At 39.6% G+C, this 22,674-nt stretch overlaps 2 protein-coding genes across 2 annotated transcripts in view; both read right to left on the reverse strand.

Moving 5' to 3' along the window:
* Nucleotides 1-6,460: 6,460 nt before the first annotated feature.
* cep20 (centrosomal protein 20) lies at nt 6,461-10,213 on the reverse strand. The gene is made up of 4 exons (XM_074628898.1): nt 10,093-10,213; nt 9,164-9,361; nt 8,017-8,101; nt 6,461-6,999 (listed from the first exon to the last, which is right to left on the reverse strand). Exons 1-4 carry the CDS (start codon nt 10,118-10,120, stop codon nt 6,870-6,872), a joined length of 441 nt encoding a protein of 146 aa, XP_074484999.1. The 5' UTR covers nt 10,121-10,213; the 3' UTR covers nt 6,461-6,869.
* Nucleotides 10,214-12,590: 2,377 nt separating this feature from the next.
* abcc6a (ATP-binding cassette, sub-family C (CFTR/MRP), member 6a) overlaps nt 12,591-22,674 on the reverse strand; it is a 30,305-nt gene continuing 20,221 nt past the window's right edge. The window contains exons 14-31 of the mRNA XM_074628900.1: nt 21,901-21,988; nt 21,267-21,336; nt 21,055-21,181; nt 20,789-20,965; nt 20,536-20,703; nt 20,140-20,323; nt 19,709-19,793; nt 19,502-19,619; nt 19,147-19,354; nt 18,731-19,041; nt 18,255-18,454; nt 17,924-18,050; nt 16,891-16,992; nt 16,632-16,778; nt 15,812-15,970; nt 15,477-15,643; nt 15,132-15,326; nt 12,591-13,976 (exon numbers count right to left, since the gene is read on the reverse strand). Of these exons, the coding sequence (XP_074485001.1) occupies nt 13,868-13,976; nt 15,132-15,326; nt 15,477-15,643; nt 15,812-15,970; nt 16,632-16,778; nt 16,891-16,992; nt 17,924-18,050; nt 18,255-18,454; nt 18,731-19,041; nt 19,147-19,354; nt 19,502-19,619; nt 19,709-19,793; nt 20,140-20,323; nt 20,536-20,703; nt 20,789-20,965; nt 21,055-21,181; nt 21,267-21,336; nt 21,901-21,988 (2,742 nt within the window). The 3' untranslated portion in view covers nt 12,591-13,867. The remainder of the gene's footprint in view (nt 13,977-15,131; nt 15,327-15,476; nt 15,644-15,811; nt 15,971-16,631; nt 16,779-16,890; nt 16,993-17,923; nt 18,051-18,254; nt 18,455-18,730; nt 19,042-19,146; nt 19,355-19,501; nt 19,620-19,708; nt 19,794-20,139; nt 20,324-20,535; nt 20,704-20,788; nt 20,966-21,054; nt 21,182-21,266; nt 21,337-21,900; nt 21,989-22,674) is intronic.

The following is a 22,674-nucleotide window of genomic DNA, read 5'->3' on the forward strand; positions in this document are numbered from 1 at the left end:
AATGCATGTATATATTTATTATTGGAAATCAATTAACAACACAAAACAATGACAAATATTGTCCAGAAACCCTCACAGGTACTGTATTTAGCATAAAAAATATGCTCAAATTATAACATGGCAAACTCAAGCCCAACAGGCAACAACAGCTGTCAGTGTGTCAGTGTGTTGACTTGACTATGACTTGCCCCAAACTGCATGTGATTATCATAAAGTGGGCATGTCTGTAAAGGGGAGACTCGTGGGTACCCATAGAACCCATTTTCATTCAGATATCCTGAGGTCAGAGGTCAAGGGACCCCTTTGAAAATGGCCATGCCAGTTTTTCCATGCCAAAATTTAGCCTAAGTTTGGAGCATATTTAGCCCCCTTTGCGACAAGGTAGCATGACATGGTTGGCAATGGATTCCTTAGGTTTCTCCGTTTCATATGATGCCAGTATCTTCACTCTAGCTTTAAAAACTGAACCTGCTACAACCTTAAAATTTGCGTCAATGCATTAAAGAAATTAGTGGCGTTAAAACAAATTTGCGTTAACGTGTTATTCTTTCGTTAACTTTGACAGCCCTACTAAAGAGGCATCACAATTATATGATGGAGACACAGCAACTAAAACCGAGTGGCTGCAAGCTCCAGTCCCTGCAGGGATTATAGATTATGCAATATGCTCCCACTCCTCATAAGGCAAACTGTCCCCAGCACAGGAATCCCCCTTTACTGTAGCTGCTCCAAAGAGATTCCCCTCCATAATGTAACTCATAATTTACAAGACGAATGTGTGTGTACATCCCACGCATTTTCTTCTATCGTTACGCACATCGCATTCCACCATCACAAACAGCCCTACCCCCACTCCCTCCATCCCTCTCCTGCTGCATCCCTCCTGTTTCCAGCTTCGTTCCAATGGAACTTCCTATATAAGGACACCCATCTATTTGCTCCAATAAATCAAGCTGCTGGTTGATAGCCGGGGCCTGTTTTGTGCCAGAGACTCACAGCACCGTGCTGGTGTGTGTGTGTGAGAAACCCGATGACAGACCAAAGAAGCAACATGGAGGACCTCTGGGCTCCCTCTGGCCAACATCAAGGAGGCGGGGTGGCGTTAACGAAGGAGAAGCGAGGGTTGAAAAACTCAGGGAGAGACAGGGTGAGAGGCAAGGCAGAGGGAGGGATGAAGAACAAGACACGGAGGAGGAGGAGGAGAGAGGGAGACAAAACAGCAGATACACTGAACAGAGAGGTTGCAGTGTGTGCCATATAAGGACAGTGGGGTCTGTATGGAATCTCGGCAGCTTTCTGTGTAACTTTCAAAGTCTAGCACGGGCAAGCACCCCGAGCCCCAATGACTAAATATGGTCCAGCAGCAACAGCATTGTTCAAACAAACAAAGTTGTTTCTTTACCTGTAAGTTAGCTGTGACACACAGATGGTTTACCAATAGGCCATATATACACCAAGGCAACGAGGAAATCATTCTAAGAGAAAGACTATACGGTATAGATTTCTCTCGTTCTACTATGAAAGATGTTTAATGACATTTGAGTTCCCTGCTGTTCATCCAATTAAATACACACTATCAGATGATTTATTTGCATTGCACTAAACTTTGTGTCTTTGCTCTCCGATCCCCACAGGTATATCACAGGATCATTACTCCATGGCCGCTGTCGGAGAAAAGGCCACTTTTATATTTCTCTTTAATGTGATGTACGGTGAGGGGAAGGAGAAGGGAGGACAGGAATAAAAAAAGTCAAAGGGCTCAAGTGGACATCTGGTGGCACTGTGTGCTGACAAAATAAGTCTGTCCTAAACTTTGTGGCCAGAACATTTATCCTCCCCCGGTTGTCTGAGATGGAGAAAAATCTCCAAGTGATCCCTCAGAGCAATGAATAAACCTATGAAAAGTCGACAGTGAAAAAGAGGAGAGGAGGCGGTGGGAGAGAACATGGATTAAAAACTAGGTGAAGGATGGTTAAATGATTAGCGAATCACAAATTAGACTGTTATCTTATCTATTATGTTAAAACATGATTAATAGTAAATTTATGCAACAAATATCTGAAGCTCACATTTATGCAGTTCACTACTCACAGTTGACAGCGTTACATGTGGAATGTCCTTCAACACAATATGGTAGCATAAAAACAACATGAACTGTAATGCAGAGGTCTCTTATGTTTAATGTTTTTTTTTTTACCTTCATGTCCATAGATGGCCATCTATTGGAGAGAAAATATGTTTATGGATATGTTTGACCCTCCCGGAATGCAATTGCTTTCTAATTTGAGCCCAGGGGGCAAACATCGGTTCACTCTGCTGCAGTCAAAAGACCACTGCATTCAGTACTATTTATACAGCTGTCTCTTTTACACACAACTACATTATACAGTGGAGGAGAAATGCTACCTATTATAGGGCAAACTGCCAATCAAACAATCGTGTGCCATTGTTCCACTTCCTCCGCTTATATAGCCATTTTCAAGAGAACGCTGATATCTGGTGCCAATAAACTAGGTGACACAGGGCCACAGCCTTTAAAAGGTCTTATTGATAACATTTTTATGTAGACAAATATTAAAATAAAAATAAAAATACATCTACAGATCTGTTAGAAAGGTCCTGAATAAAAGTATGGCTTTTCCTGAAAAAAAAAATTATGACTTTGAATTAATCATTAAAAAATGTTGGCGGGTCCAAAGTTAATGATTTGTTTATCTCTGTGGAAGACGTTTGGTTCCCACTTCTAACAAGGCTTGTGAGCCAATAGTAAAACGACGTTGGTATCACGTGGTACCTCTGAGTCGTCAGTTAGTGTGAAAAAAAACCGGATAAATGACGGCGATTGACAGTAAGTGCCTGACAACGACTTGTTGTGAAGTGAATGCAATGGAACAGGGGAGGGAGAATGTGACATCTAGTGGCTGAACGTTATCAATAGTATCAAGAGCACCTTTAAGGGCAAATCATGTTTTTTCCAAGGAAGTGATGTAAAATCAGACTCCAAATGTCCCAGTTGAAGCTCGCTGTGACTCCATTCTCAGCATGCATACTGTATCCACTCAACAACACATTATGGTTTCTAATAGGACTAAGAAACAATAAATTAAGAGACTGTATAAAGTTAAGTGTACATTACATCTTGTTGGACAAACTGCGCTGCTGGTAAATGGTTACATTCAGCCCATTGTCGTTCCCAGGGCTTTAAATACCAAGGCTTTGTCACGGCCGTCAGCATTCTGTCCCGCCGCACTCGGCACCCTTTAGCGCCGGTGTGAAACGCACCGGGCATTCCATTAACTACAATGCAAACTCATCCGCGTCAATATTGAACGCTCAGGGAAAGTGCGCCGGTAGTGTGGTGACGTAGCTTTGAGAGTGAAAAGAGACACACCCGGCAGGCGGGACTGGTGATGGACGGGTCCAACAAACATAAGGCCTTCATCCAGGAGGCCGCTGTTCGTGTCCAGTGTGTCCCGTTACAATCAGCTGTTCGTTCATGTCCCCTGTTCACAACGTTCAGTGTCATTTTCACTGTACAAACGTAGTAGTTTTAAGCCCGTCCATGTTGTATAGTTGTTTTATTTCCTGAACCTAAGCAAGTGTTTTTGTTTACTACACAATATTAAGCATGTGTTTACTGCGACCAAAAAGTGACACTGAGGGGTCTGACCAAGCCGAAGTACAGTATGTGACGAGTTGGGATGAGAACGTGTTGCTACAGTTCGTCTTTACAGCTACTCACGCCATCAAAGGCACAGGTTAATTCAGCAAAACGCACCGTATGCTGCACATTATGACCCATTTCTTTCAATGAGCTTATTTGAGAGCTATAAGCTCATCTATCAAAACCTCTATAATCAAGACCGAGCGATGCAGATATGGTAGAGGAGACGGGATAAGTAAACTTTTAAAACCTAAAAATAATTTAGACATGGATTATGTTCAATTATGTGTCTTGCGTCAGTAATCGTGCCGAGAAATAAATGGCTGGGCCCGTAGATAATCAGTTCCAGAAACTCTGGGCTTTAAGTCGTGTGAGATAAGAATGCCAGGTTCCCTTAAATGGTGAGAGAGGAAGTGAGATGCTATGTTTGTTGCAGTAGATGTTTGTGTGTCCAGCACAGGGTGCAAACGTGGACAAAATTGTTGGTACCCTTCCGTTAAAGAAAGAAAAACCCACAATGGTCACTGAAATAACTTGAAACTGACAAAAGTAATAATAAATAAAAATGTACTGAACATTAACTAATGAAAATCAGACATTGCTTTTGAATTGTGGTTCAACAGAATCATTTTAAAAAACAAACTAATGAAACTGACCTGGACAAAAATGAAAAGATGGAAAAGATGTAAAATAATTTGACCATAGGGACATATTAAACTAAAGTGTGTCCTGTAAATAGCATCACAGGTATCTTCAAACTTGTAATCAGTCAGTCTGCCTATTTAAAGGGTGAAAAGTAGTCACTGTGCTGTTTGGCATCATGGTGTGTACCACACTGAACATGGACCACAGAAAGCTAAGGAGAGAGTTGTCTCAGGAGATCAGAAAGAACATTATAGACCTTCATGTTAAAGGTAAAGGCTATAAGACCATCTCCAAGCAGCTTGACGTTCCTGTGACTACAGCTGCACATATTATACAGAAGTTTAAGGTCCACGGGACTGTAGCCTACCTCCCTGGACGTGGCCGCAAGAGGAAAATTGATGACATATTGAAGAGACGGATAAAACGAATGGTAACCAAAGAGCCCAGAACAACTTCCAAAGAGATTAGAGGTGAACTCCAAGGTCAAGGTACATCAGTGTCAGATCGCACCATCCGTCACTGTTTGAGCCAAAGTGGACTTAATGGAAGACAACCGAGGAGGACACCAAATCATAAAAAAGCGAGACTGGAATTTGCCAAAATGCATATTGACAAGCCACAAAGCTTCTGGGAGAATGTCCTTTGGACAGATGAGACAAAACTGGAGCTATTTGGCAAGTCACATCAGCTCTATGTTCACAGACGAAGAGATGAAGCATCCAAAGAAAAGAACACTGTACCTAATGTGAAACATGGAGGAGGCTCGGTTATGTTATGGGGCTGCTTTGTTGCATCTGGCACAGGGTGTCTTGAATCTGTGCAGGGTGCAATGAAATCTCAAGACTATCAAGGCATTCTGGAGCGAAATGTGCTGCCCAGTGTCAGAAAGCTTGGTCTCAGTCACAGGTCATGGGTCCTCAAACAGGATAATGACCCAAAACACAGCTAAAAACACCCAAGAATGGCTAAGAACAAAACATTGGACTATTCTGAAGTGGCCTTCTATGAGCCCGGATCTAAATCCTATTGAACATCTGTGGAAGGAGCTGAAACATGCAGTCTGGAGAAGGCACCCTTCAAACCTGAGACAGCTGGAGCAGTTTGCTCACGGGGAGTGGGCCAAAATACCTGTCGACAGGTGCAGAAGTCTCATTGAGAGTTACAGAAATCACTCGATTGAAGTGATTGCCTCAAAAGGTTGTGCAACAAAATATTAAGTTAAGGGTACCATCATTTTTGTCCAGGCCAGTTTCATTAGTTTGTTTTTTAAAATTATTCTGTTGAACCAAAATTCAAAAGCAATGTCTGATTTTCATTAGTTCATTTTCAGTGAATTTTTATTTATTATTACTTTTGTCAGTTTCAAGTTATTTCAGTGACCATTGTGGGTTTTTCTTTCTTTAACGGAAGGGTGCCAACAATTTTGTCCACGTCTGTATGGTGGGTGTCCTTTGTATGTCTTGTTTCTTTATTGCATATGTATCAATCCTTTTTTTTTGTTGATGTATCATCAGGTCGTAAGGAATTCACAGCCCTGGTTTCTAAGCTGCAGACAACACAGACAAGACGTGAACAAGCAGGAGCGTAGCCACATTCTACTCAGCACAACCATGTGGATTATCAGTTATGTGAGTCCAAGATAAAAACATCTTAATAATCATGAGGTAACTGACTATTACAGACAAACAAGGGTGAAACAAGGGGCAACATGGGTGGGTTTGGCTGCACAGACCAACACAATGAGTGCCAACATGTTAAAACAATCACGGGAAAGTAACTGGATCTGAATTTAGAGACCTTTCAAGGGTGGGTTACTCAGCACTATTTAAACTGTACTGTGATGAATTGTAATGCATAAAGCAAATGCTCAAAAGTACCAACTGTTCTAATTAAAATACAATACACTTTTAAGTTCACAAAAGTTTAAAATAAGGAGTTAAATCCATACATGTAGCAAGATCATCTGACCATATTAATGCAATTAGAGTACCCTGTTTGTACGCAAATGCCACATGTTAGAGATGAGCAAATAGTAGCTATGAGGCTTCAACGGGTACCAGCAACTTCAGCCTTGTCTTTGGTGAAGGCTGCCACCATGTGGTAGCCAATAAAATAGCATTTCCACAAATGTTTTTGAGTCAGTGAAATTAATAAATATAAAACATTTATTTTTGAGCAACTAAGAGACAATATAAAAGTATCAAACAATTGTAAATTAAAATAGAGAAGACATCATCTCAACTTTTTGCCTGAATTATTGTGAAAGCGAGCAATGCGGGTTAATGCAAGTACCGGTAGTACCACCATGACTGATGCTAAACCTAAAGCCAGATATTCAAACCTAAAAAAAAGGCAATCTGGGATCATTGGGAACTTACAGTATAAAACAATACAAAGGATGTGTGCATTTTTATCAGCACAATTCATATAGTCCATGCTGTAATGCCTGTAGTGAAAAACTATGCACAGACGATTGTGTCACTTAAACCCCCCCCCCTAAAAAAAGTGTGTAAATGCATCTCTTTAGTCCATCCTGTGCCAGTACTCAGTGCATCAACATTTAGGCATTAGGTCCAGGTCCAGTGTTGCTGGCAGCAGTACCAGCTGGCAGAGAGGCTCCCCGCAAAAACACCTTTCCAGCACTATCACTGCTGTTCACGAAGTGGGACACCAAACCATAGAGAAGAGGTCTGGAGAGTAAAATGTGAAGAAAAAATTGTATTATTTTTAAGACCGAGTGAGAGAAGATAAGTTGACTGATAAGATCCTGAGCCAGAATCAAACCCACGTCATTATGGTTACATTAGTACGCGCTCCAGGCAAATATGGAGGACGGAACCTGCCAAGATCAAAAATGAATAAATAAATGACTCGATAAATAAATAAATATGCCATTAAATGTACCAAAAATAGTATTACAAATAAATGTCGTCATTAATTAATTGATAAAATATTACATAAACTAATATCTATGTTTTAATTTGCTTCTGTATTTATTTACCTTTGTATTAATTCCCTTATTTATTTATTCTTCTGTTTGATTTTCCCTTTTATTTATTTATACGCAAATAAATACTGTAAATATATTTAAAAAATAAATATAAAATAAATAAAAGATAAATGCAAAAATAAATAAAAACATAAATGCAAAAATACATAAATAATAAATGTGAAAATAAATAGATAAATAAATTAAAAAAAATACTATAAATAAAAAAAATACATAAATAAATAAACAAAGAAATATAAATTTATGTCACATTTTATCAATTAATTCATGACTACATTTATTTTTAATATTATTTTTGGAACATTTAATGGCATATTTATTTATTTATTTCTCGAGTTTGTTTGTTTGTTTATTTATTTATGCATTTTTTATTTTGGCAGGTTCCGTCCTCCATAGCCAAATGACTTTCCAGTAATTATTCTAATGATGTGTTTTTAAGTTTTTCCTGATGGTACACAGAGATAAGTGATAGGAAAATAAACAGTGAGCCATCTGTGCTAAACTACCCCCCCCAGAGAAATGTAGAAGCAGTGGTGGGGACAAGCTGAAATTCATGAAAATCTCTACATATTTCGAGATAGAACTATGAAAACGGTGATGATTCATATGAAACTATTATCCCATAACTGACCATACCCCCAGAGAGTTTAGTACATTTTTGAACACCGCGTTGGACAGCAGACTGTAGTGCACTTACACAGACTTGGAGCTTGTATCCTCTGTGACTTTCATCTCATTCGCCAGGAACTGTCTGTCCAAAGGAACTTCAGGTTGGCCTGACTCTGAGAAAAACAAACAACAGCCGTTTTTAGAAGTAGTGCACTTTGCTCTACAATAGTAACTGGTTCAAGTTTCAAGTTTCAAAAACAGGAGTTGTAATCTGAAATCCAGTCTTCAATCTGTGGCTATTGCAAGAAGCATTTCTCTACTTTAAAAAATGTTATTAAAGTGATCAATCTAATACACTTTGGAAGGGCATGATCCCCCAAACACCTAATATTTTCGACATTAATAGTGTCTAGTCCATGAGCCAGCGGGTTGGTCGTACCACTTTGGAGGGACCAAGTCTCATAGTGATTTTTTTAAAGGTCTATGTCCCTAGTGTTGGAAAATGCATGATAGTATTGCAGCAATGGTAGCTTTTCTATGTGCTATCACTCCTTTTTTCATCCCTCCATCATTAAGATTTTTCCTTCTTTTTTCCGCCATTTTACACATAGATCCAGCATAAAAGAGGGAAACCAACACACAATATCATGAAGTCATATATCATTGTAAAGCTTAGACTATAGCCTATCCTTCAGTCACATTGTCATGACACTGAGGTCAGGAGAATTTGACCTTTGACCTCTAATGCTGCAATTGCAAAAATTCTGAATGCCACTCCAAATGCCCTTATAACTAACTTCATATTGATCTGATGTGCCCATGGATAGCTCCAAAATAAAGAGCACAAAATGAGCTTTAAAATGATATAATACACCTGTCAGGACCTTAGGAATGTGCTGCATGTATGTATTTTTCCAACACACATGACTAACAACAATAACAATATTTCTTATGAGAATAAACGTAACTTTGTGCATTTTGTATCTCCATTGCAGCATTAGAGGTCAAAGGTCAAATTCTCTTGACCTCAGTGTCATGACAATGTGACTGATGGATAGATTATAGTCTAAACTTTACTTTGGTGGTCTGGCTCATGGACTAGTACCAAGTGATACCCAGGTAAAACGTGCCACAATCATTTACGTGACACTACAAATAGGCAATTATACATGTGGTGCATCAGGAACCATTAATGAAAACACTAGTTGTGGTTGGACTGTTATGTTTTCACCCACCTGCTGTCAGGACGGACGCAGTGTGTTTGTACTTGTTGAACTGGAGGTACTCCCGGATGAGCTCGTTGATGAGCAGGTTTTCGTGGGACAGCGGAGGACGAGGTTCCCGCTGGTCATCCAGGGCGCTGAACACCTCCGCCCGGATCCGAGCCTTCAGCTGGCCCAGCACACCACGGGTCTCCAGCGTGTCTCTCACGGCTAACATAGTCATTAAAAAACAGACAAATATTAAAGTGTATTAGTTGACACTCCCACCAAATGACTGTGAACTTGTGTTGCGTTGTGGTAAGTTAGTGTATTTAGATCAATTAGGTCTTTTATAATATATGCCGTACTCCACTCATTAATTGGCAAATTTAATGTTTTCTTACTTATTGACAAAGATACACACATCTTCAAATGTGACTCAATATCTTAATAGAATCATTAGGATCCACTCTTCAAATCGGCATACTTGTGGTTATTCAAACTGTCTTGATTTCATAAATGTAATGTTACTTTACCATTTTATTCCCACAAACATCTTCGGCAAAACGCAACCGAGCTGAGCTAATGTAGCTAACATTGCTAACGTTAGCTGCCTGGTGTTGGCCAGCAGTGTGTGTGTGAAATCCATTAAAACCTAAAGTTATGTGCTACATAGGTTGTATTTATGTAGGCCGAATTGAAGTGTAGACTCTAGCAGTAGATACAAGCTTGGGTCACTGTGAGGTGTCAAGTTTCTGACCACTAGGTTCCCAATAGCTTCACAATTACTTGATTTTTGAATGGAGATCCATACAAACCATGTTGTTAACTTAGCTAACTCTAACCAGTGTTACTAGCAGTTTGACTAACATGTGCAGTAAAATGATCTTTTGTTTTTCTATTCCAGTTTGATTTAAGAATGAAATAAGTAGACAAAATCACAAATGTTAGTGAGTGCTTACCACACTTCAGTTCAGTGATGGTCGCCATTGCAACAAGTGTAAACAAACGACTGACCTGCACTGAGGTGGCTAGAAGGGAGCCAGCAAACCGGGGCAACTCTCGCGAGATTGTTAAGGTTAGGTTAGGATAGTGCAGGGGTCTGCAACCTGCAGCTCTTTAGCCCCTCTCCAGTGGCTCCCTGTGGATTTATAAACATGGAAATGAATAACTGTTTTTTGTTTACATTTTCATTTTGATTTATCATTGTTGTAGGTCTATGGTACGACGGAGTATTAAGGCCACATTGAGGAAAAAATAAGTAAATCTGAAATTTCGAGAATAAAGTCATAATATTACAAGAATTAAGTAATAGGTTTATGAGAAAAAAAGTCATAATATTAGGAAAATAAAGTCAGAAGTTTAAGAGAAAAAAGTTGTAGTATTATGAGAATAAAGTCATAATATTATAAAAAATAGTAATTTTACGTGTTATTTTTTTCTAGTAAAGTTATGACTTTGTTCTCGTTATATTACGATTTTTTCTCGTAATATTATGACTTTATTCTCATAATGTTACGACTTTTTTCTCATAATATTATGACTTTATTCTCTAAATCTCAGATGTTTTTTCCCTCAATTTGGCCCTAATACTCCGTTATACATTTGCACTTAGGCCCTCACTGCATTAGACTTATATACTATATAATTAGACTATAAACTGTGTTACCTTCATCACAATGCTCAAATGTTTTGCGGCTCCAGACAGATTTTTTTAATTTATATTTTGCCTAAAAGGGCTCTTTAGATAGTGTGGTATATTTTCAGGTCTTGCACAAGACAGCGAGGCCCTAATTGTAAACATATGTGTAAGAAGCATACGTGGAGACACACAGGGTCAGACTAAGACCAGGGGCTGAAAGATAAGCATGTAGGAAAGATACGACAATAGTAAAGGTTGCTGACCCCTGGGATAGGTCGTCGGGCAGCGAGATTTTGCAGATCTCAGATCAGATTTCACAATTTGCGGGCTCCCTTCTAGCCACGACCGTCTGTCACTGTTCATACCATAGTCTTCTGCCATCTAGTGACTATTTGTGTAACTAAAGAAAACTGGTTCATTAGACCCCAAGCATCACATCCAATCTGCCATGCATATTCCTAATAAATATGTATGATTATTTAAAGATGTATGTCCCTTAAAATGAACATAAATACTGTTTATATTGTTTATGACAGTCAAGCTGAATGTATGTTGATTCAGAGTCAATCACATCCCTGGTTGCATGCATCAAAATACGTCCATTAATAATTCTATTTACTTTGGATAACCTCGGATGCAAAAGTGAGTATGTTAATAGGAGATGTAGACTTGAGAATTGAGACATTGAACGAGCCAGGCGTCAGTTAGGACTCGAGACTCCACTTGAATCCATAAAGGCTTGACATGAGACATGAAAAAGCACAAGTCTAAAGTTTTGACCTGTTAAAATCAAGAAACAATAAATAAGACATTGTCAAGCAGGCCTTGCCTTGCCTCACACTTTGAATATTTAATGAATAGACTCATGGTTAAGACTATTAATACAACTTATAAAAAATATCCTCAAATGCTGTGTAATTTTAATGGCCAGCTTTCAGAGACTTGAAAAGCATGCATCATGAGTTGGAATTTGCTCTCAAATGACTGGAGACTTTACTTTCGCTTCGACCTGCCTCAATGTTTATGGAGGACGGAACCTGCCAAAATAATAAATTAATAAATAAATGACTCAATAAATAAATAAATATGCCATTAAATGTACCAAAAATAATATTAAAAATAAACATAGTCATTAATGAATTGATAAAATGTGACATGAATTGATGTTTCTGTTTTCATTTTCTTCTTTATTTATTCACCACAGTATTAATTCCCTTATTTATTGCTTATCTGTTTAATATTCCCTTTTATATATTTATGTATTCATTTTTATTATTTAAATTTTTTTTTAATTTTTTTTTAATTTTTTATTTATTTATTTATTTTTGCATTTATCTTTTATTTATTTAATATTTATTTTTAAATGTCTGTATTTATTTATGTATACATAAACAAAAGGGAAAATTAAACAGAAGAGTAAAACATGAGGGAATTAATACAAAGGTAAATAAATAAAGAAGCAAATTAAAACAGAAATTCCAATTTATGTTAAATTTGATCAATTAATTGATGACTACATTTATTTGTAATATTGTTTTTGGTACATTTAATGGCATATTTATTTATTTATTCAAGTCATTTATTTACTTATTTATTTATTTTTGATTGTGGCAGGTTCCGTCCTCCATTAATGTTAAGATCTGATGTTAGTGCATACAGATATATTATCACTATAGTTGGTAGCTGTCATTTGAGCTTGCTTTTGTCCGTCTGCAGCACACCTCTCTGATAAATCTCTTATTTTGATTTAAATGTTTATTTGTTGATCTTGACAACACACTCATTTACAAAGACATGAATTCAAGCGTAACCATACTGTAGACTCAAATAAACTTTATTATTCAGCATGATGTATGGAACAAGACAGTACATCAACAATAAAAGTGAAAAAATCAACAAGCCTGTTATAAAAAGTATAAATATAATACAATCCTCTTAAGGAAACTTAAGGACACTTAATACATTTTGTCGTATGACATAAATAAACTATAGGGTTTCTCTTACAATATATTGTCTAAACCAGTAAGACAAAAACAGTAAATGCCTCTTCTCTTTGAAAAGTTCATAGGGTTCTTTCTTTGAATCGAGAGGAAAGGTCAACGTGGACTATTTACAGTGTGTCATGTCAGCACCATAAGAACAATGCTGATTTTCTCTTCTCTGCCTATGGCCTGAGTTGTGCGGTGGAGGCAGAGAGACAATCAGACAGAGATTTATCACCATTGTTTTGAAGACGCATTCTCTTCATTCATGGTGGTTTTTCACTACCGGCGTCAGGTTAAATCTGACCAGCAAGGTCTCTATCGACTTTTATGTGTTTACTTTGACAGAAATAAACAACAGCCACAACATAGTTGGACGATTGCTAATGTCTTGGCTCACTTCAATGTTTTCTTCTTTTTTTCTGACATATAAAAACTCCAAATTGGCTGCTTCCAGCTCAGATTTTGAAGGCAGTGAAAACCCCACTTCCCCTGCGTTTGCCAGGTTGAACCTTTTGAAGGTTAGTGTGTCAAAGTAGTTCCTGTCCCAGTTTCTGGGACAGCAAGACAAAATAGACTTCAGTTTACAATTACAAAAATTGCCTCTTTCTTGGTATACAAGGCTTTAAAAAGTGAGTAAACATCAACGTTTAAGCCTGAGACAACATCAGAAAATATGTCATGTGCTTTATAAAACTTACAAAAACTACAAAAATAATATAGCTCCCATTCAAAAAGAGAACGACAATCCTTAAGATTTGTAGTACTCTTAGCTTGTAGCTCTGGGCTTAATCCTTTCATGGAATAAATGTACTCCACTACTCTATAGACAACATTTATAGCTTAGAGACTCTCAACAATCCTCCGTAGCTTTCTTTTGAATGCTCATCATCTGAGGTTAACAATGTCTTTAGGACAGCATGTCTGTGTGTGTTAAAAACCAACAAATAGGGACTGCGTCTGCAGCTGCTCTTGAGATTCATTGACGTTGACCTCACGGAGAGGCGCTTTGAGCTGCCATAAAGCTTGGAATGGCCCGATTTAACATGTGCTGGAGAGCCACACAAGTAAGGTGCCTCATCTGTACACCTGGACACCAGCTCCAATGAAGACTTAGATCACCCCGGCTTCCCGGCACATTCGGTAGAACTGTCCCCGCTGTGCGATGAGGTTGTTTGGAGTGTCCATCTCAGAAATGTGGCCTCTGTCCATGACGATCACTCTGTGAGGCAGCAAAAAGGGAGGAAGACAGGTTTTAGATCCAGCATTTGTTTTGTTACAACTGATATAACATTCATGTGTGTAGACCTATCCATGCCTATAACTTCGCATTTGGATAAACGTATTTGGTGGATTGTAGGGCTGCAACTAAGAATTAAACACAATCACAAACGTCCATTTCATGTTCCCAGAGTCCAAAGTAATGCCCTTCCATAGCTCATTTTGTCTGACCAACATTAAAATGTCTAAAGGTAGTCAAGTTACAGTGATAAATAAGATAAAAAAGGCAAATCCCCACATTGGAGAAGCTGTAACCATCCAATATTTGGTATTTTACTTGATAAATGACTCAAAATAAATGATTAATAATTAGAGCTGTCAGTCGATTAAAATATATAATCGTGATTAATCACATGATAGTCCATAGTTAATCACAATTAATCTGTTCAAAATGTACCTTCAAGGGAGATTTGTCAAGTATTTAATACTCTTATCAACATGGGAGTGGGCAAATATGCTTGCTTTATGCAAATGTATGTATATATCTATTATTGGAAATCAATTAACAACACAAAACAATGATAAATATTGTCCAGAAACCCTCACAGGTACTGCATTTAGCATAAAAGAATATGTTCAAATCATAACATGACAAACTGCAGCCCAACAGGCAACAACAGCTGTCAGTGTGTCAGTGTGCTGACTTGACTATGACTTGCCCCAAACTGCATGTGATTATCATAAATTGGGCATGTCTGTAAAGGGGAGACTCGTGGGTACACATAGAACCCATTTTCATTCACATATCTTGAGGTCAGAGGTCAAGGGACCGTTTTGAAAATGGCCATGACAGTTTTTCCTCCCCAAAATGTAGCGTATGTTTGGAGCGTTATTTAGCCTCCTTTACGACAAGCTAGTATGATATGGTTGGTACCGATGGATTCCTTAGGTTTTCTAGCTTTAAAACAGAGCCCGCTACAATCTAAAAAGTTGCCTTATGGGTTAAAGAAATTTGTGGCGTTAAAATTAATTTGCGTTAACGCGTTATCACGTTAACTTTGACAGCCCTATTAATAATCCAAATGATCATTAATTAGTTTTCTGTCTATCCACTAAAAACCACAACATACCGACCACTTAGTGGATTGTAATGTACCTGGTGTAGTCCATGATTGTGTTAAGGCGGTGAGCAACGGTCAGGACGGTGCAGTCTGAAAACTGTGTGCGGATAGTGGACTGGATGAGCGTGTCTGTCTCCAGATCCACAGCAGCTGTTGCCTCGTCCAAAACAAGGATCTTGGTTTTCCTCAGCAAGGCCCTGGCCAGGCACACTAGCTGGCGCTGACCCAGACTGCACAGACAAAGGAGAGGGATAGAATCACATATTAGATTTATCCTGAAGCTTTATGCGGATATCCCTTTGATAATGTGTATTGGTGATTGACTGAGCAAAACAGTGGATAGTGGTTTATCTACATTGCAATGAGTCATATCTGTATACCTGAGGTTTTCTCCTCCCTCTGAGCATTCATAGTTGAGTTTGTCTGGCAGGTTAGAGACAAAGTTTTTGAGGTGAGCGAGCTCCAGTGACCTCCACACCTCTTCATCGGTGTAGGTGTCAAAGGGGTCGAGGTTCATCCGGAGGGAGCCTGAGAACAGCACAGGGTCCTGGGAGAGAGGACAGCAGATGTTATTCATCACCAAACGGTCCAGACTGGTAATGGGATTATTACAATTTAGTATGGCTTATTCTACATTGGATACGGATTGCAGCTATTGCAAACAGTTTATGTGATGAAAGCCAGGGCTCCGCTTCTGTTATTACTACTGTCGCACCTGAGGAATGATAGTAATGCGGGATCTGAGGTCATGGAGTCCGATGTCGGCGATGTTGACTCCGTCTATAAAGATCTTTCCCTTTGCTGCCTCTAAGATCCGGAAGATTCCCAGGGCAAGTGAAGACTTCCCTGCTCCTGTCCGACCCACAATTCCAACCTGGAAAAGAGGTTTTCAGTCAGGATTTATGTCTGACATAATACTGCAACTCAAGCAATTTAAATCATCCAGGATTAAGATGGGTAAAGATTGTGGAGGATGGAACCTGCCAAAATAAAATAAATTAATGAATAAATAAATATGCTATTATATTTACCAAAAATAATATTGAAAATAAATGTAGGCATTAATTAATTGATAAAATGTGACATAAATTCATATTTTTGTTATAATTTGCTTCTTTAATTATTTATCCTTGTATTAATTTCCTTATTTGTTTACTCTTGTGTTTAATGTTCCCTTTTATTTATTTATGTATTTATTTTTTATTAATTAATTTTTGCATTTATCTTTTATTTATCTTATGCATTTATTTATGTATAAATAAATAAAAGGGAAAGTTAAACAGAAGAGCAAAACAATAAGGAAATTAATACAAAAGTAAATAAATAAACAAGCAAATTAAAACAGAAATATCAATTCATGTCACATTCTATCAATTACTTCATGCCTACATTCATTTTTAATATTATTTTTGGTACATTTAATGGCATATTTATTTATTTATCGAGTCATTTATTTATTTATTCATTTTATTGATTTTGGCAGGTTCTGTCCTCCAGAAGATTGCAAGCTGTTTTTATCACACAAGATGACTCACCCTCTCTCTTTCATGAATTTGCAAGGTGATGCCCTTCAGAGCCAACTCAAGGCCTTTACGGTACTGCAGACCGTAGTCCTGGAACTCGATAGTACCTCTCTCTGGCCAGGCCAGGGGCAAGGTGCTGCCTTCTATACTCCAACTCGCCTGAATGAGACAATAAGAAGGGTGAGTAGAGAACAAAAAAACTTGATGTACAGTGTTGGATTTAGTGTCCTGAGCAGTGATTTGTTTACGTGTGTGAGGCGGGAAAACTGACCTCTTTAACAGTCTCAGCGTACTCGTTGACTCTCTCCACAGACACAATGTTGTTTTCCACATCAGTCCAGGATCTCACAATCCAACTCAGGATTCCAGTCACCTGCAATATGCAACGCAATGACGTTTACTTTAAATCAGGGGTTTTCAAAGTGGGGTCCGGGGACCCCCAGGGGTCTTTGAGGGGGTCCCCAGCAAAAAGACTACTCATTTATTTTCACTGTAATTAATCATCCATAAGTAACACAATGACAGAATATATGACTATTTTGGTCATGGGTTTCATATACTCTCTGTAGTAAAACATCTAAAAGCAAAAATCTCATCAGTTCGGGGTCCGTGGTCTGATTTGTGCCAGTTTAGGGGTCCTTGACATGAAAAAATTTAATATGAAGGACGGAACCTGCCAAAATAAAAAATGAATGAATAAATAAATAAATGACTCGATGAATATATATGTCATTAAATGTACCAAAAATAATAATTAATTGACAAATTGATTGAAACATGACAAAGATTGGTATTTCTGTTTTAATTTGCCTCATTATTTATTTACCTTTGTATCAATTTGCTAAAGAGTCAATAAATAAGGAAATTAATACAAAGGTTAATAAATAAAGAAGCAAATTAAAACAGAAATATCAATTTATGTCACATTTGATCAATTAATTAATGACTACATTTATTTTGATTATTATTTTTGGTACAGTTAATGGCATATTTATATAGTTATCAAGTCATTTATATAATTATTTATTCTTTTTATTATTATTTTTGGCAGGTGCCCCCATACTTTAAATCATTTCCTTTCCTGCAATGAAGATGCATTGGCTGATTCGGCAAAGCAATGCATTTATATTCGACTTTTTCCAGTTTAACCTCTAATTGTAGCATGCAGCTGCAGTGAAGTCCCACGATGCTGTGCGGTGTATGAAACTGGCTGCATTTAATGTTAATAAGTCGGGTATTGGGAAACCTCCAGTGCTACTGTGTGAGAATGTGTGTGAGCGTATTCTGTGGGCAGAGCCTCTTACCTGGAGGGAGTGTGACACGGCCAAACCAACGATCCCTGGGCTCAGGGTGCCTCTTCCCATCACAGAGAGAACGGCAGCAGCTAAGACCACACCATTACCAACAAACTCCAGATTGACTGCCAGCCACCTGTGGATGTAATATTGATTTAGCTGTGGGCAGGCAAGCACCAAAATGTCTCCTCATTACTAAAGCCAAAAGTCATTTTGTGTAACCATGTAACATAAAGCAATCGCAGCAACTCTTGGTGCTGTGAATCACCGCCGTCCCTCATGAAGTGCAACTGATATAAATGAAATGAAAGCACATTATAATAATCACGTATCGTCTCACCGGGTGGCCACAAATCGAGGGAAGTAGGATGTCTGATTGAAGTCGACCCTCTCATTAGTCTGCTGAATGAACCTGGACTGCTCGCCAAAGGCCCGGATGACGCTGGCGCCCTGCACCGTCTCGTTGAAGTGGGTGTAGATGGGCGAGCGGCTCACGGCTTCCAGCCTCCGCAGCTGACAGGATGTGGCGACGTAGAAGCTCTGTAGCCCACAGTGGAAAAGTAAAACACCAGCTTTAATGAGTGAAACCAAGAGGGAGCGCTGAGGGCTTTCCCATAATTCATAGTGAATGTGTGTAACATCTATGTCAGCACGTGGGGGGAACAAAACACAAGTGAATGGCAAAATCAGCAGGGTTGGTTTTGGAGCCTGGAGCTTTCCAATAATACACAGTAATGGAACCCAGCTCTTGCTGAGCCACCTTGAACATAAAACTCTCAAAGAAAAACAGTCATTCGTGGCGAGGGGGAAATGTACCTGGACAAAGGCGTAAAGGAAAGCGAGAGGCAGGATGATCACGAGTGCAAAGGGTGTCGCCATCAGCACAATGATGCAGACCTCCATGAGTTTAAAGAAGTAGCTCAGCATCATCTTCAAGCCGTCGGGGACCATGCAGTCGATGGCGTCGATCTCTTTGGCGAAGCGGTTGAGCAGGTTGCCACTGGGCGTGCACTCAAAGAAAGACATCGGAGAGCGCAGCACGTTGACCAGCAGGTCCATGTGCAACTGGCGAGAGGCAATGATGCCGCAGATGGAGATGGCGACAGTCGTACCAAAGATGGCGATACCTGAGGGGAAGGGAAAGATGTTTGATCACGTCAGAGTCGAACGTTAGCAAACCGATGTCGACTGCTCATTTGTGGCGGATTCATAAAACTAACTAACTAACTGACCTTGAACGAAGCCCAGTGCACCAAACACGGTCAGTTTCAGGTCCGTATCGATCTGGGTGCCGTTAACAATAGGGTCGTCAGCCCACATGCTCAGCCAGTAGCTGTAGGCCAATGAGGCGCCCTGCTGAAAAGCGTACAGGAAGACGATGGGAATGATGATGGCCACGCCGATGGTCTTGAAGTACTTCTTGTACATCGACAACCTCACCTGTTGTAGAACAACACAAAATGTACCAGTCAATCTCAAGGAATTGGTTTGTATCAACACACTTTGTGTTGATTAAACCTGCAATAACTGATTGTTGGACCACTAATGCCCAATTTCACACCATTAGATGTGGAGTCAAAGACTTACCCTTCCAGTGCGGGCCTTGTCGGCCTCAGTTAGCTTGCCCAAGTCCTCTGGTATCGGTTCCTGGTCTGTTTCAGACACAGGCTCCATGTTCTGCAGGTTGGTATTCGTGGTGTCACCCCTGGAGGATACGGTCAGAGGTCAGAGGTCATGCTTGGGATACCAAACATCTTCATGACAGTTTCACAGTTTACACATTTGTTTACATACCCAATGAGCTGCTCCTGTGAAAGGTCTCTGGAGAATGGCATGAAGTCGACCATGCTGAGACGAGCATTGGACCTCCTGGAACCAGCTACAAGAAAAAGGACAGTTTTTCAGTTTTTTTTAATTGTGATTATTACACGGCTTTGTTGGATACTCGATTGTGATTGGTCAATCACGGTGTTCTACGGTCTATTATTTCTTTATAACAGACCGTTGCTATGAATAACAGGCCGTTGCTATGAATAACAGACCGTTGCTATGGACGCAGTTCTGATCTCAGACTCTGGCGGACCATTTTTGTGTCAAATTATTGATTTTTTAAGCAAGTAGCCATGTAATAATAAGCAGGATAATGTACAGCGAGCCGGTCATTTCTTGTGAAATAAACCCCTTCAGGGCAATGCAGCACCCCGACGTGAAGCGAGAGAACTCACCTCTTTGTATGGCGCTCTCTTTTCGCTCCGTGTTGGCGAAGGTGTGAATGAAATCAGCAAAGGCGCCATGGCGGCTGAGGAGCTCCTGGTAGGAGCCGCTCTCTGTGATTTCTCCATCGCCCAGAACGACGATGAGGTCAGCCTGTGGCAGGAAGCTCATCCCATGGGTCACTAGGATGCGGGTCTGTACAGCAAGCCACACAAGTCCGAAAAATAGCATGTAAGCACACTCCAATACGAAATTGAGGCTTTCTTCAAAACGTAAGTGTCAGCAAAGTGGTGGTTTCCATTTTATGAAAACAATAGCGCTTGCCGCGTGCCGGTAAGTGGTTTAGGTATTGTAAAAAATAATTTTTTGGCTCTTTGCAGCTGGACTGGTTTTGTTACATGTATTACCTTGTCTCTAAGGACTCCTTTTGGCCCAATGACTTTGTCAAAGATGTGTTGGCCCACATGTGCATCTACAGCAGACAGCGGATCATCCATGAGGTACACATCAGCCTTTCTGTAGACAGCCCTGGCCAGGCTCACCCTCTGCTTCTGCCCGCCTGAGAGGTTCAGTCCCTGCATAGACACAATCAATCAAAAGTTTAGATAAACTCAGAGGATTAGGAAAGTGGAAAAAAAATCAATATCTCCATTTCCATACCTTCTCTCCAATTTCTGTGCCGTCTCCAGCAGGTAGGATGTCCAGGTCGGGCAGCAGAGCGCAGGCCTCCAGCACTCGGTGATACCATGTCTTCAGTTTCTCACGGCCAAATAAGACGTTGTCTTGGACTGTGGCGTTCTGGATCCAGGCCTGCTGGGGCACGTACGCCACAGAGCCCTGTGGAGTCAAAAGAGAGACTGTCAGTATTTATTAAATGAAACCCACGACTAAGATTAGAACTTGCACATGGAACATGATGTCAGTACCTTAACAGTGACATGGCCGCTTCTTTTCTCCGTTTCACCAAGCATGGCGGACAACAAAGAGGACTTTCCACTGCCCACATGTCCGACCACAGCGACGAGGGAACCTCGTGGCACATGGATACTGATCCTGTCAACAAAGAAAGGAAATGTCCTGTAAGTCTCTCTTTGTTTTTATTGTAGATTTACTGTTTTTTTAATTTTATAACTCATACCTTTTAAGACATGGAGGCCCCTCTGCAGACCAGCTGAAAGTGCCGTTATCTATCACCACGTCTTCCCCATCTAAACAAGAAAGAAAGGTCGAGCAGAATGAACAAAAACTGCAATAAAAGCAGAAGACGGGACGTGTTTTCTCAACCTGAGCCACAAACAAACTTTCAAAACAAACTTCCCCGTTGAAGTTCCTCGTCAGAGTGCAGCCGGGGCGTAACTACAAGTTAATTAGCTTAATCATAGAAATTACAGAGCTGTTGCTTTTTCACAAGCTGTCTTAGGAAGTGTTGACAGATTACAGACAGAGGCCTGCAGTGTTTTTCTTTTTTATTTCTCTATGAATCATATGTCTGAATGCATGCTGTGATTTACATCCAACCACTAAACGGGAACATCCTATAATTACCCTGTCTACCAGTCAGCCAGGGACCCAGGAAGTGACAGTGCACATGATCCATACAAGGCTGTGGTACCCCGCAGATATAAACAACAAAATCTTGCGGGCTGCTTATGAATTGATTATGACAGGCTTTGATTTTAGGCAGTATGGGGAACAAATTGTGGAAATTGAACCGTGCAGAATAGTAATTTTTTCATTCAATGTTGAAGTTTGTACATGGGTGGGGTTCTTACCAGAAGTCATTGGAGACTTTGAGACATTGTCCACTTTCAGCTCCTCTGAGCACAGGTACTTTCCCAGGCGTCTCAGTGAAACCATAGCCTGAAACAGAGTCAGTGGTTAGTCAACTGACCTTTATCCGTCATATGGGACCATGAGAATATACATCAGGCACCACGGATGGAAAAAAAACTATGGGCTGTTGATCGTTTAAAACATTTAATCGCGATTAATCCATATTTCATAGTTTTTATCCATTCAAAATGTACCTTAAAAGAAGATTTATCAAGTATTGAATACTCTTATCAACATGGGAGTGGGCAAATATGCTTGCTTTATGCAAATAAAAAATACGCTGTCAGTGTGTCAGTGTGCTGACTTGACTATGACTTTCCCCAAACATGCATGTGTTTATCATAAAGTGGGCATGTCTGTAAAGGGGAGACTCGTGGGTACCCATAGAACCCATTTTCATTCACATGTATCTTGAGGTCAGAGGTCAAGGGACCCCTTTGAAAATGGCCATGAAAGTTTTTCCTCACCAAAATTTAGAGTTAGTTTGGAGCGTTATTTAATCTCCTTCGCGACAAGCCAGTGTATCATGGTTGGTAATAATGATTCCTTAGGTTTTTTATTTTCAATATGATGACAGTATCTTCACTCTAGCTTTAAAACTGAGCCTGCTACAATCTAAAAAACGCAAGTTGCGTTAATGCGTTAAAGAAATTAGTGGTGTTAAAACAAATTTGCGTTAACGTGTTAATTGTGTTAACTTTGACAGCCCTAAA

This window comes from Sebastes fasciatus, chromosome 3, assembly GCF_043250625.1.
Source record: "Sebastes fasciatus isolate fSebFas1 chromosome 3, fSebFas1.pri, whole genome shotgun sequence".
Lineage (NCBI taxonomy): Eukaryota > Metazoa > Chordata > Actinopteri > Perciformes > Sebastidae > Sebastes > Sebastes fasciatus.

Excerpts from the sequence above, each read along its gene's own strand:
- cep20 (XM_074628898.1), bottom strand. The coding sequence starts at position 10,120 with ATGGCGACCATCACTGAACTGAAGTGTG. Across the intron at positions 9,362-10,092 it reads CATCACTGAACTGAAGTGTG|CCGTGAGAGACACGCTGGAG; the intron begins GTAAGCACTCAC and ends TGACTATGTTAG. Across the intron at positions 8,102-9,163 it reads TGCGTCCGTCCTGACAGCAG|AGTCAGGCCAACCTGAAGTT; the intron begins GTGGGTGAAAAC and ends TGTTTTTCTCAG.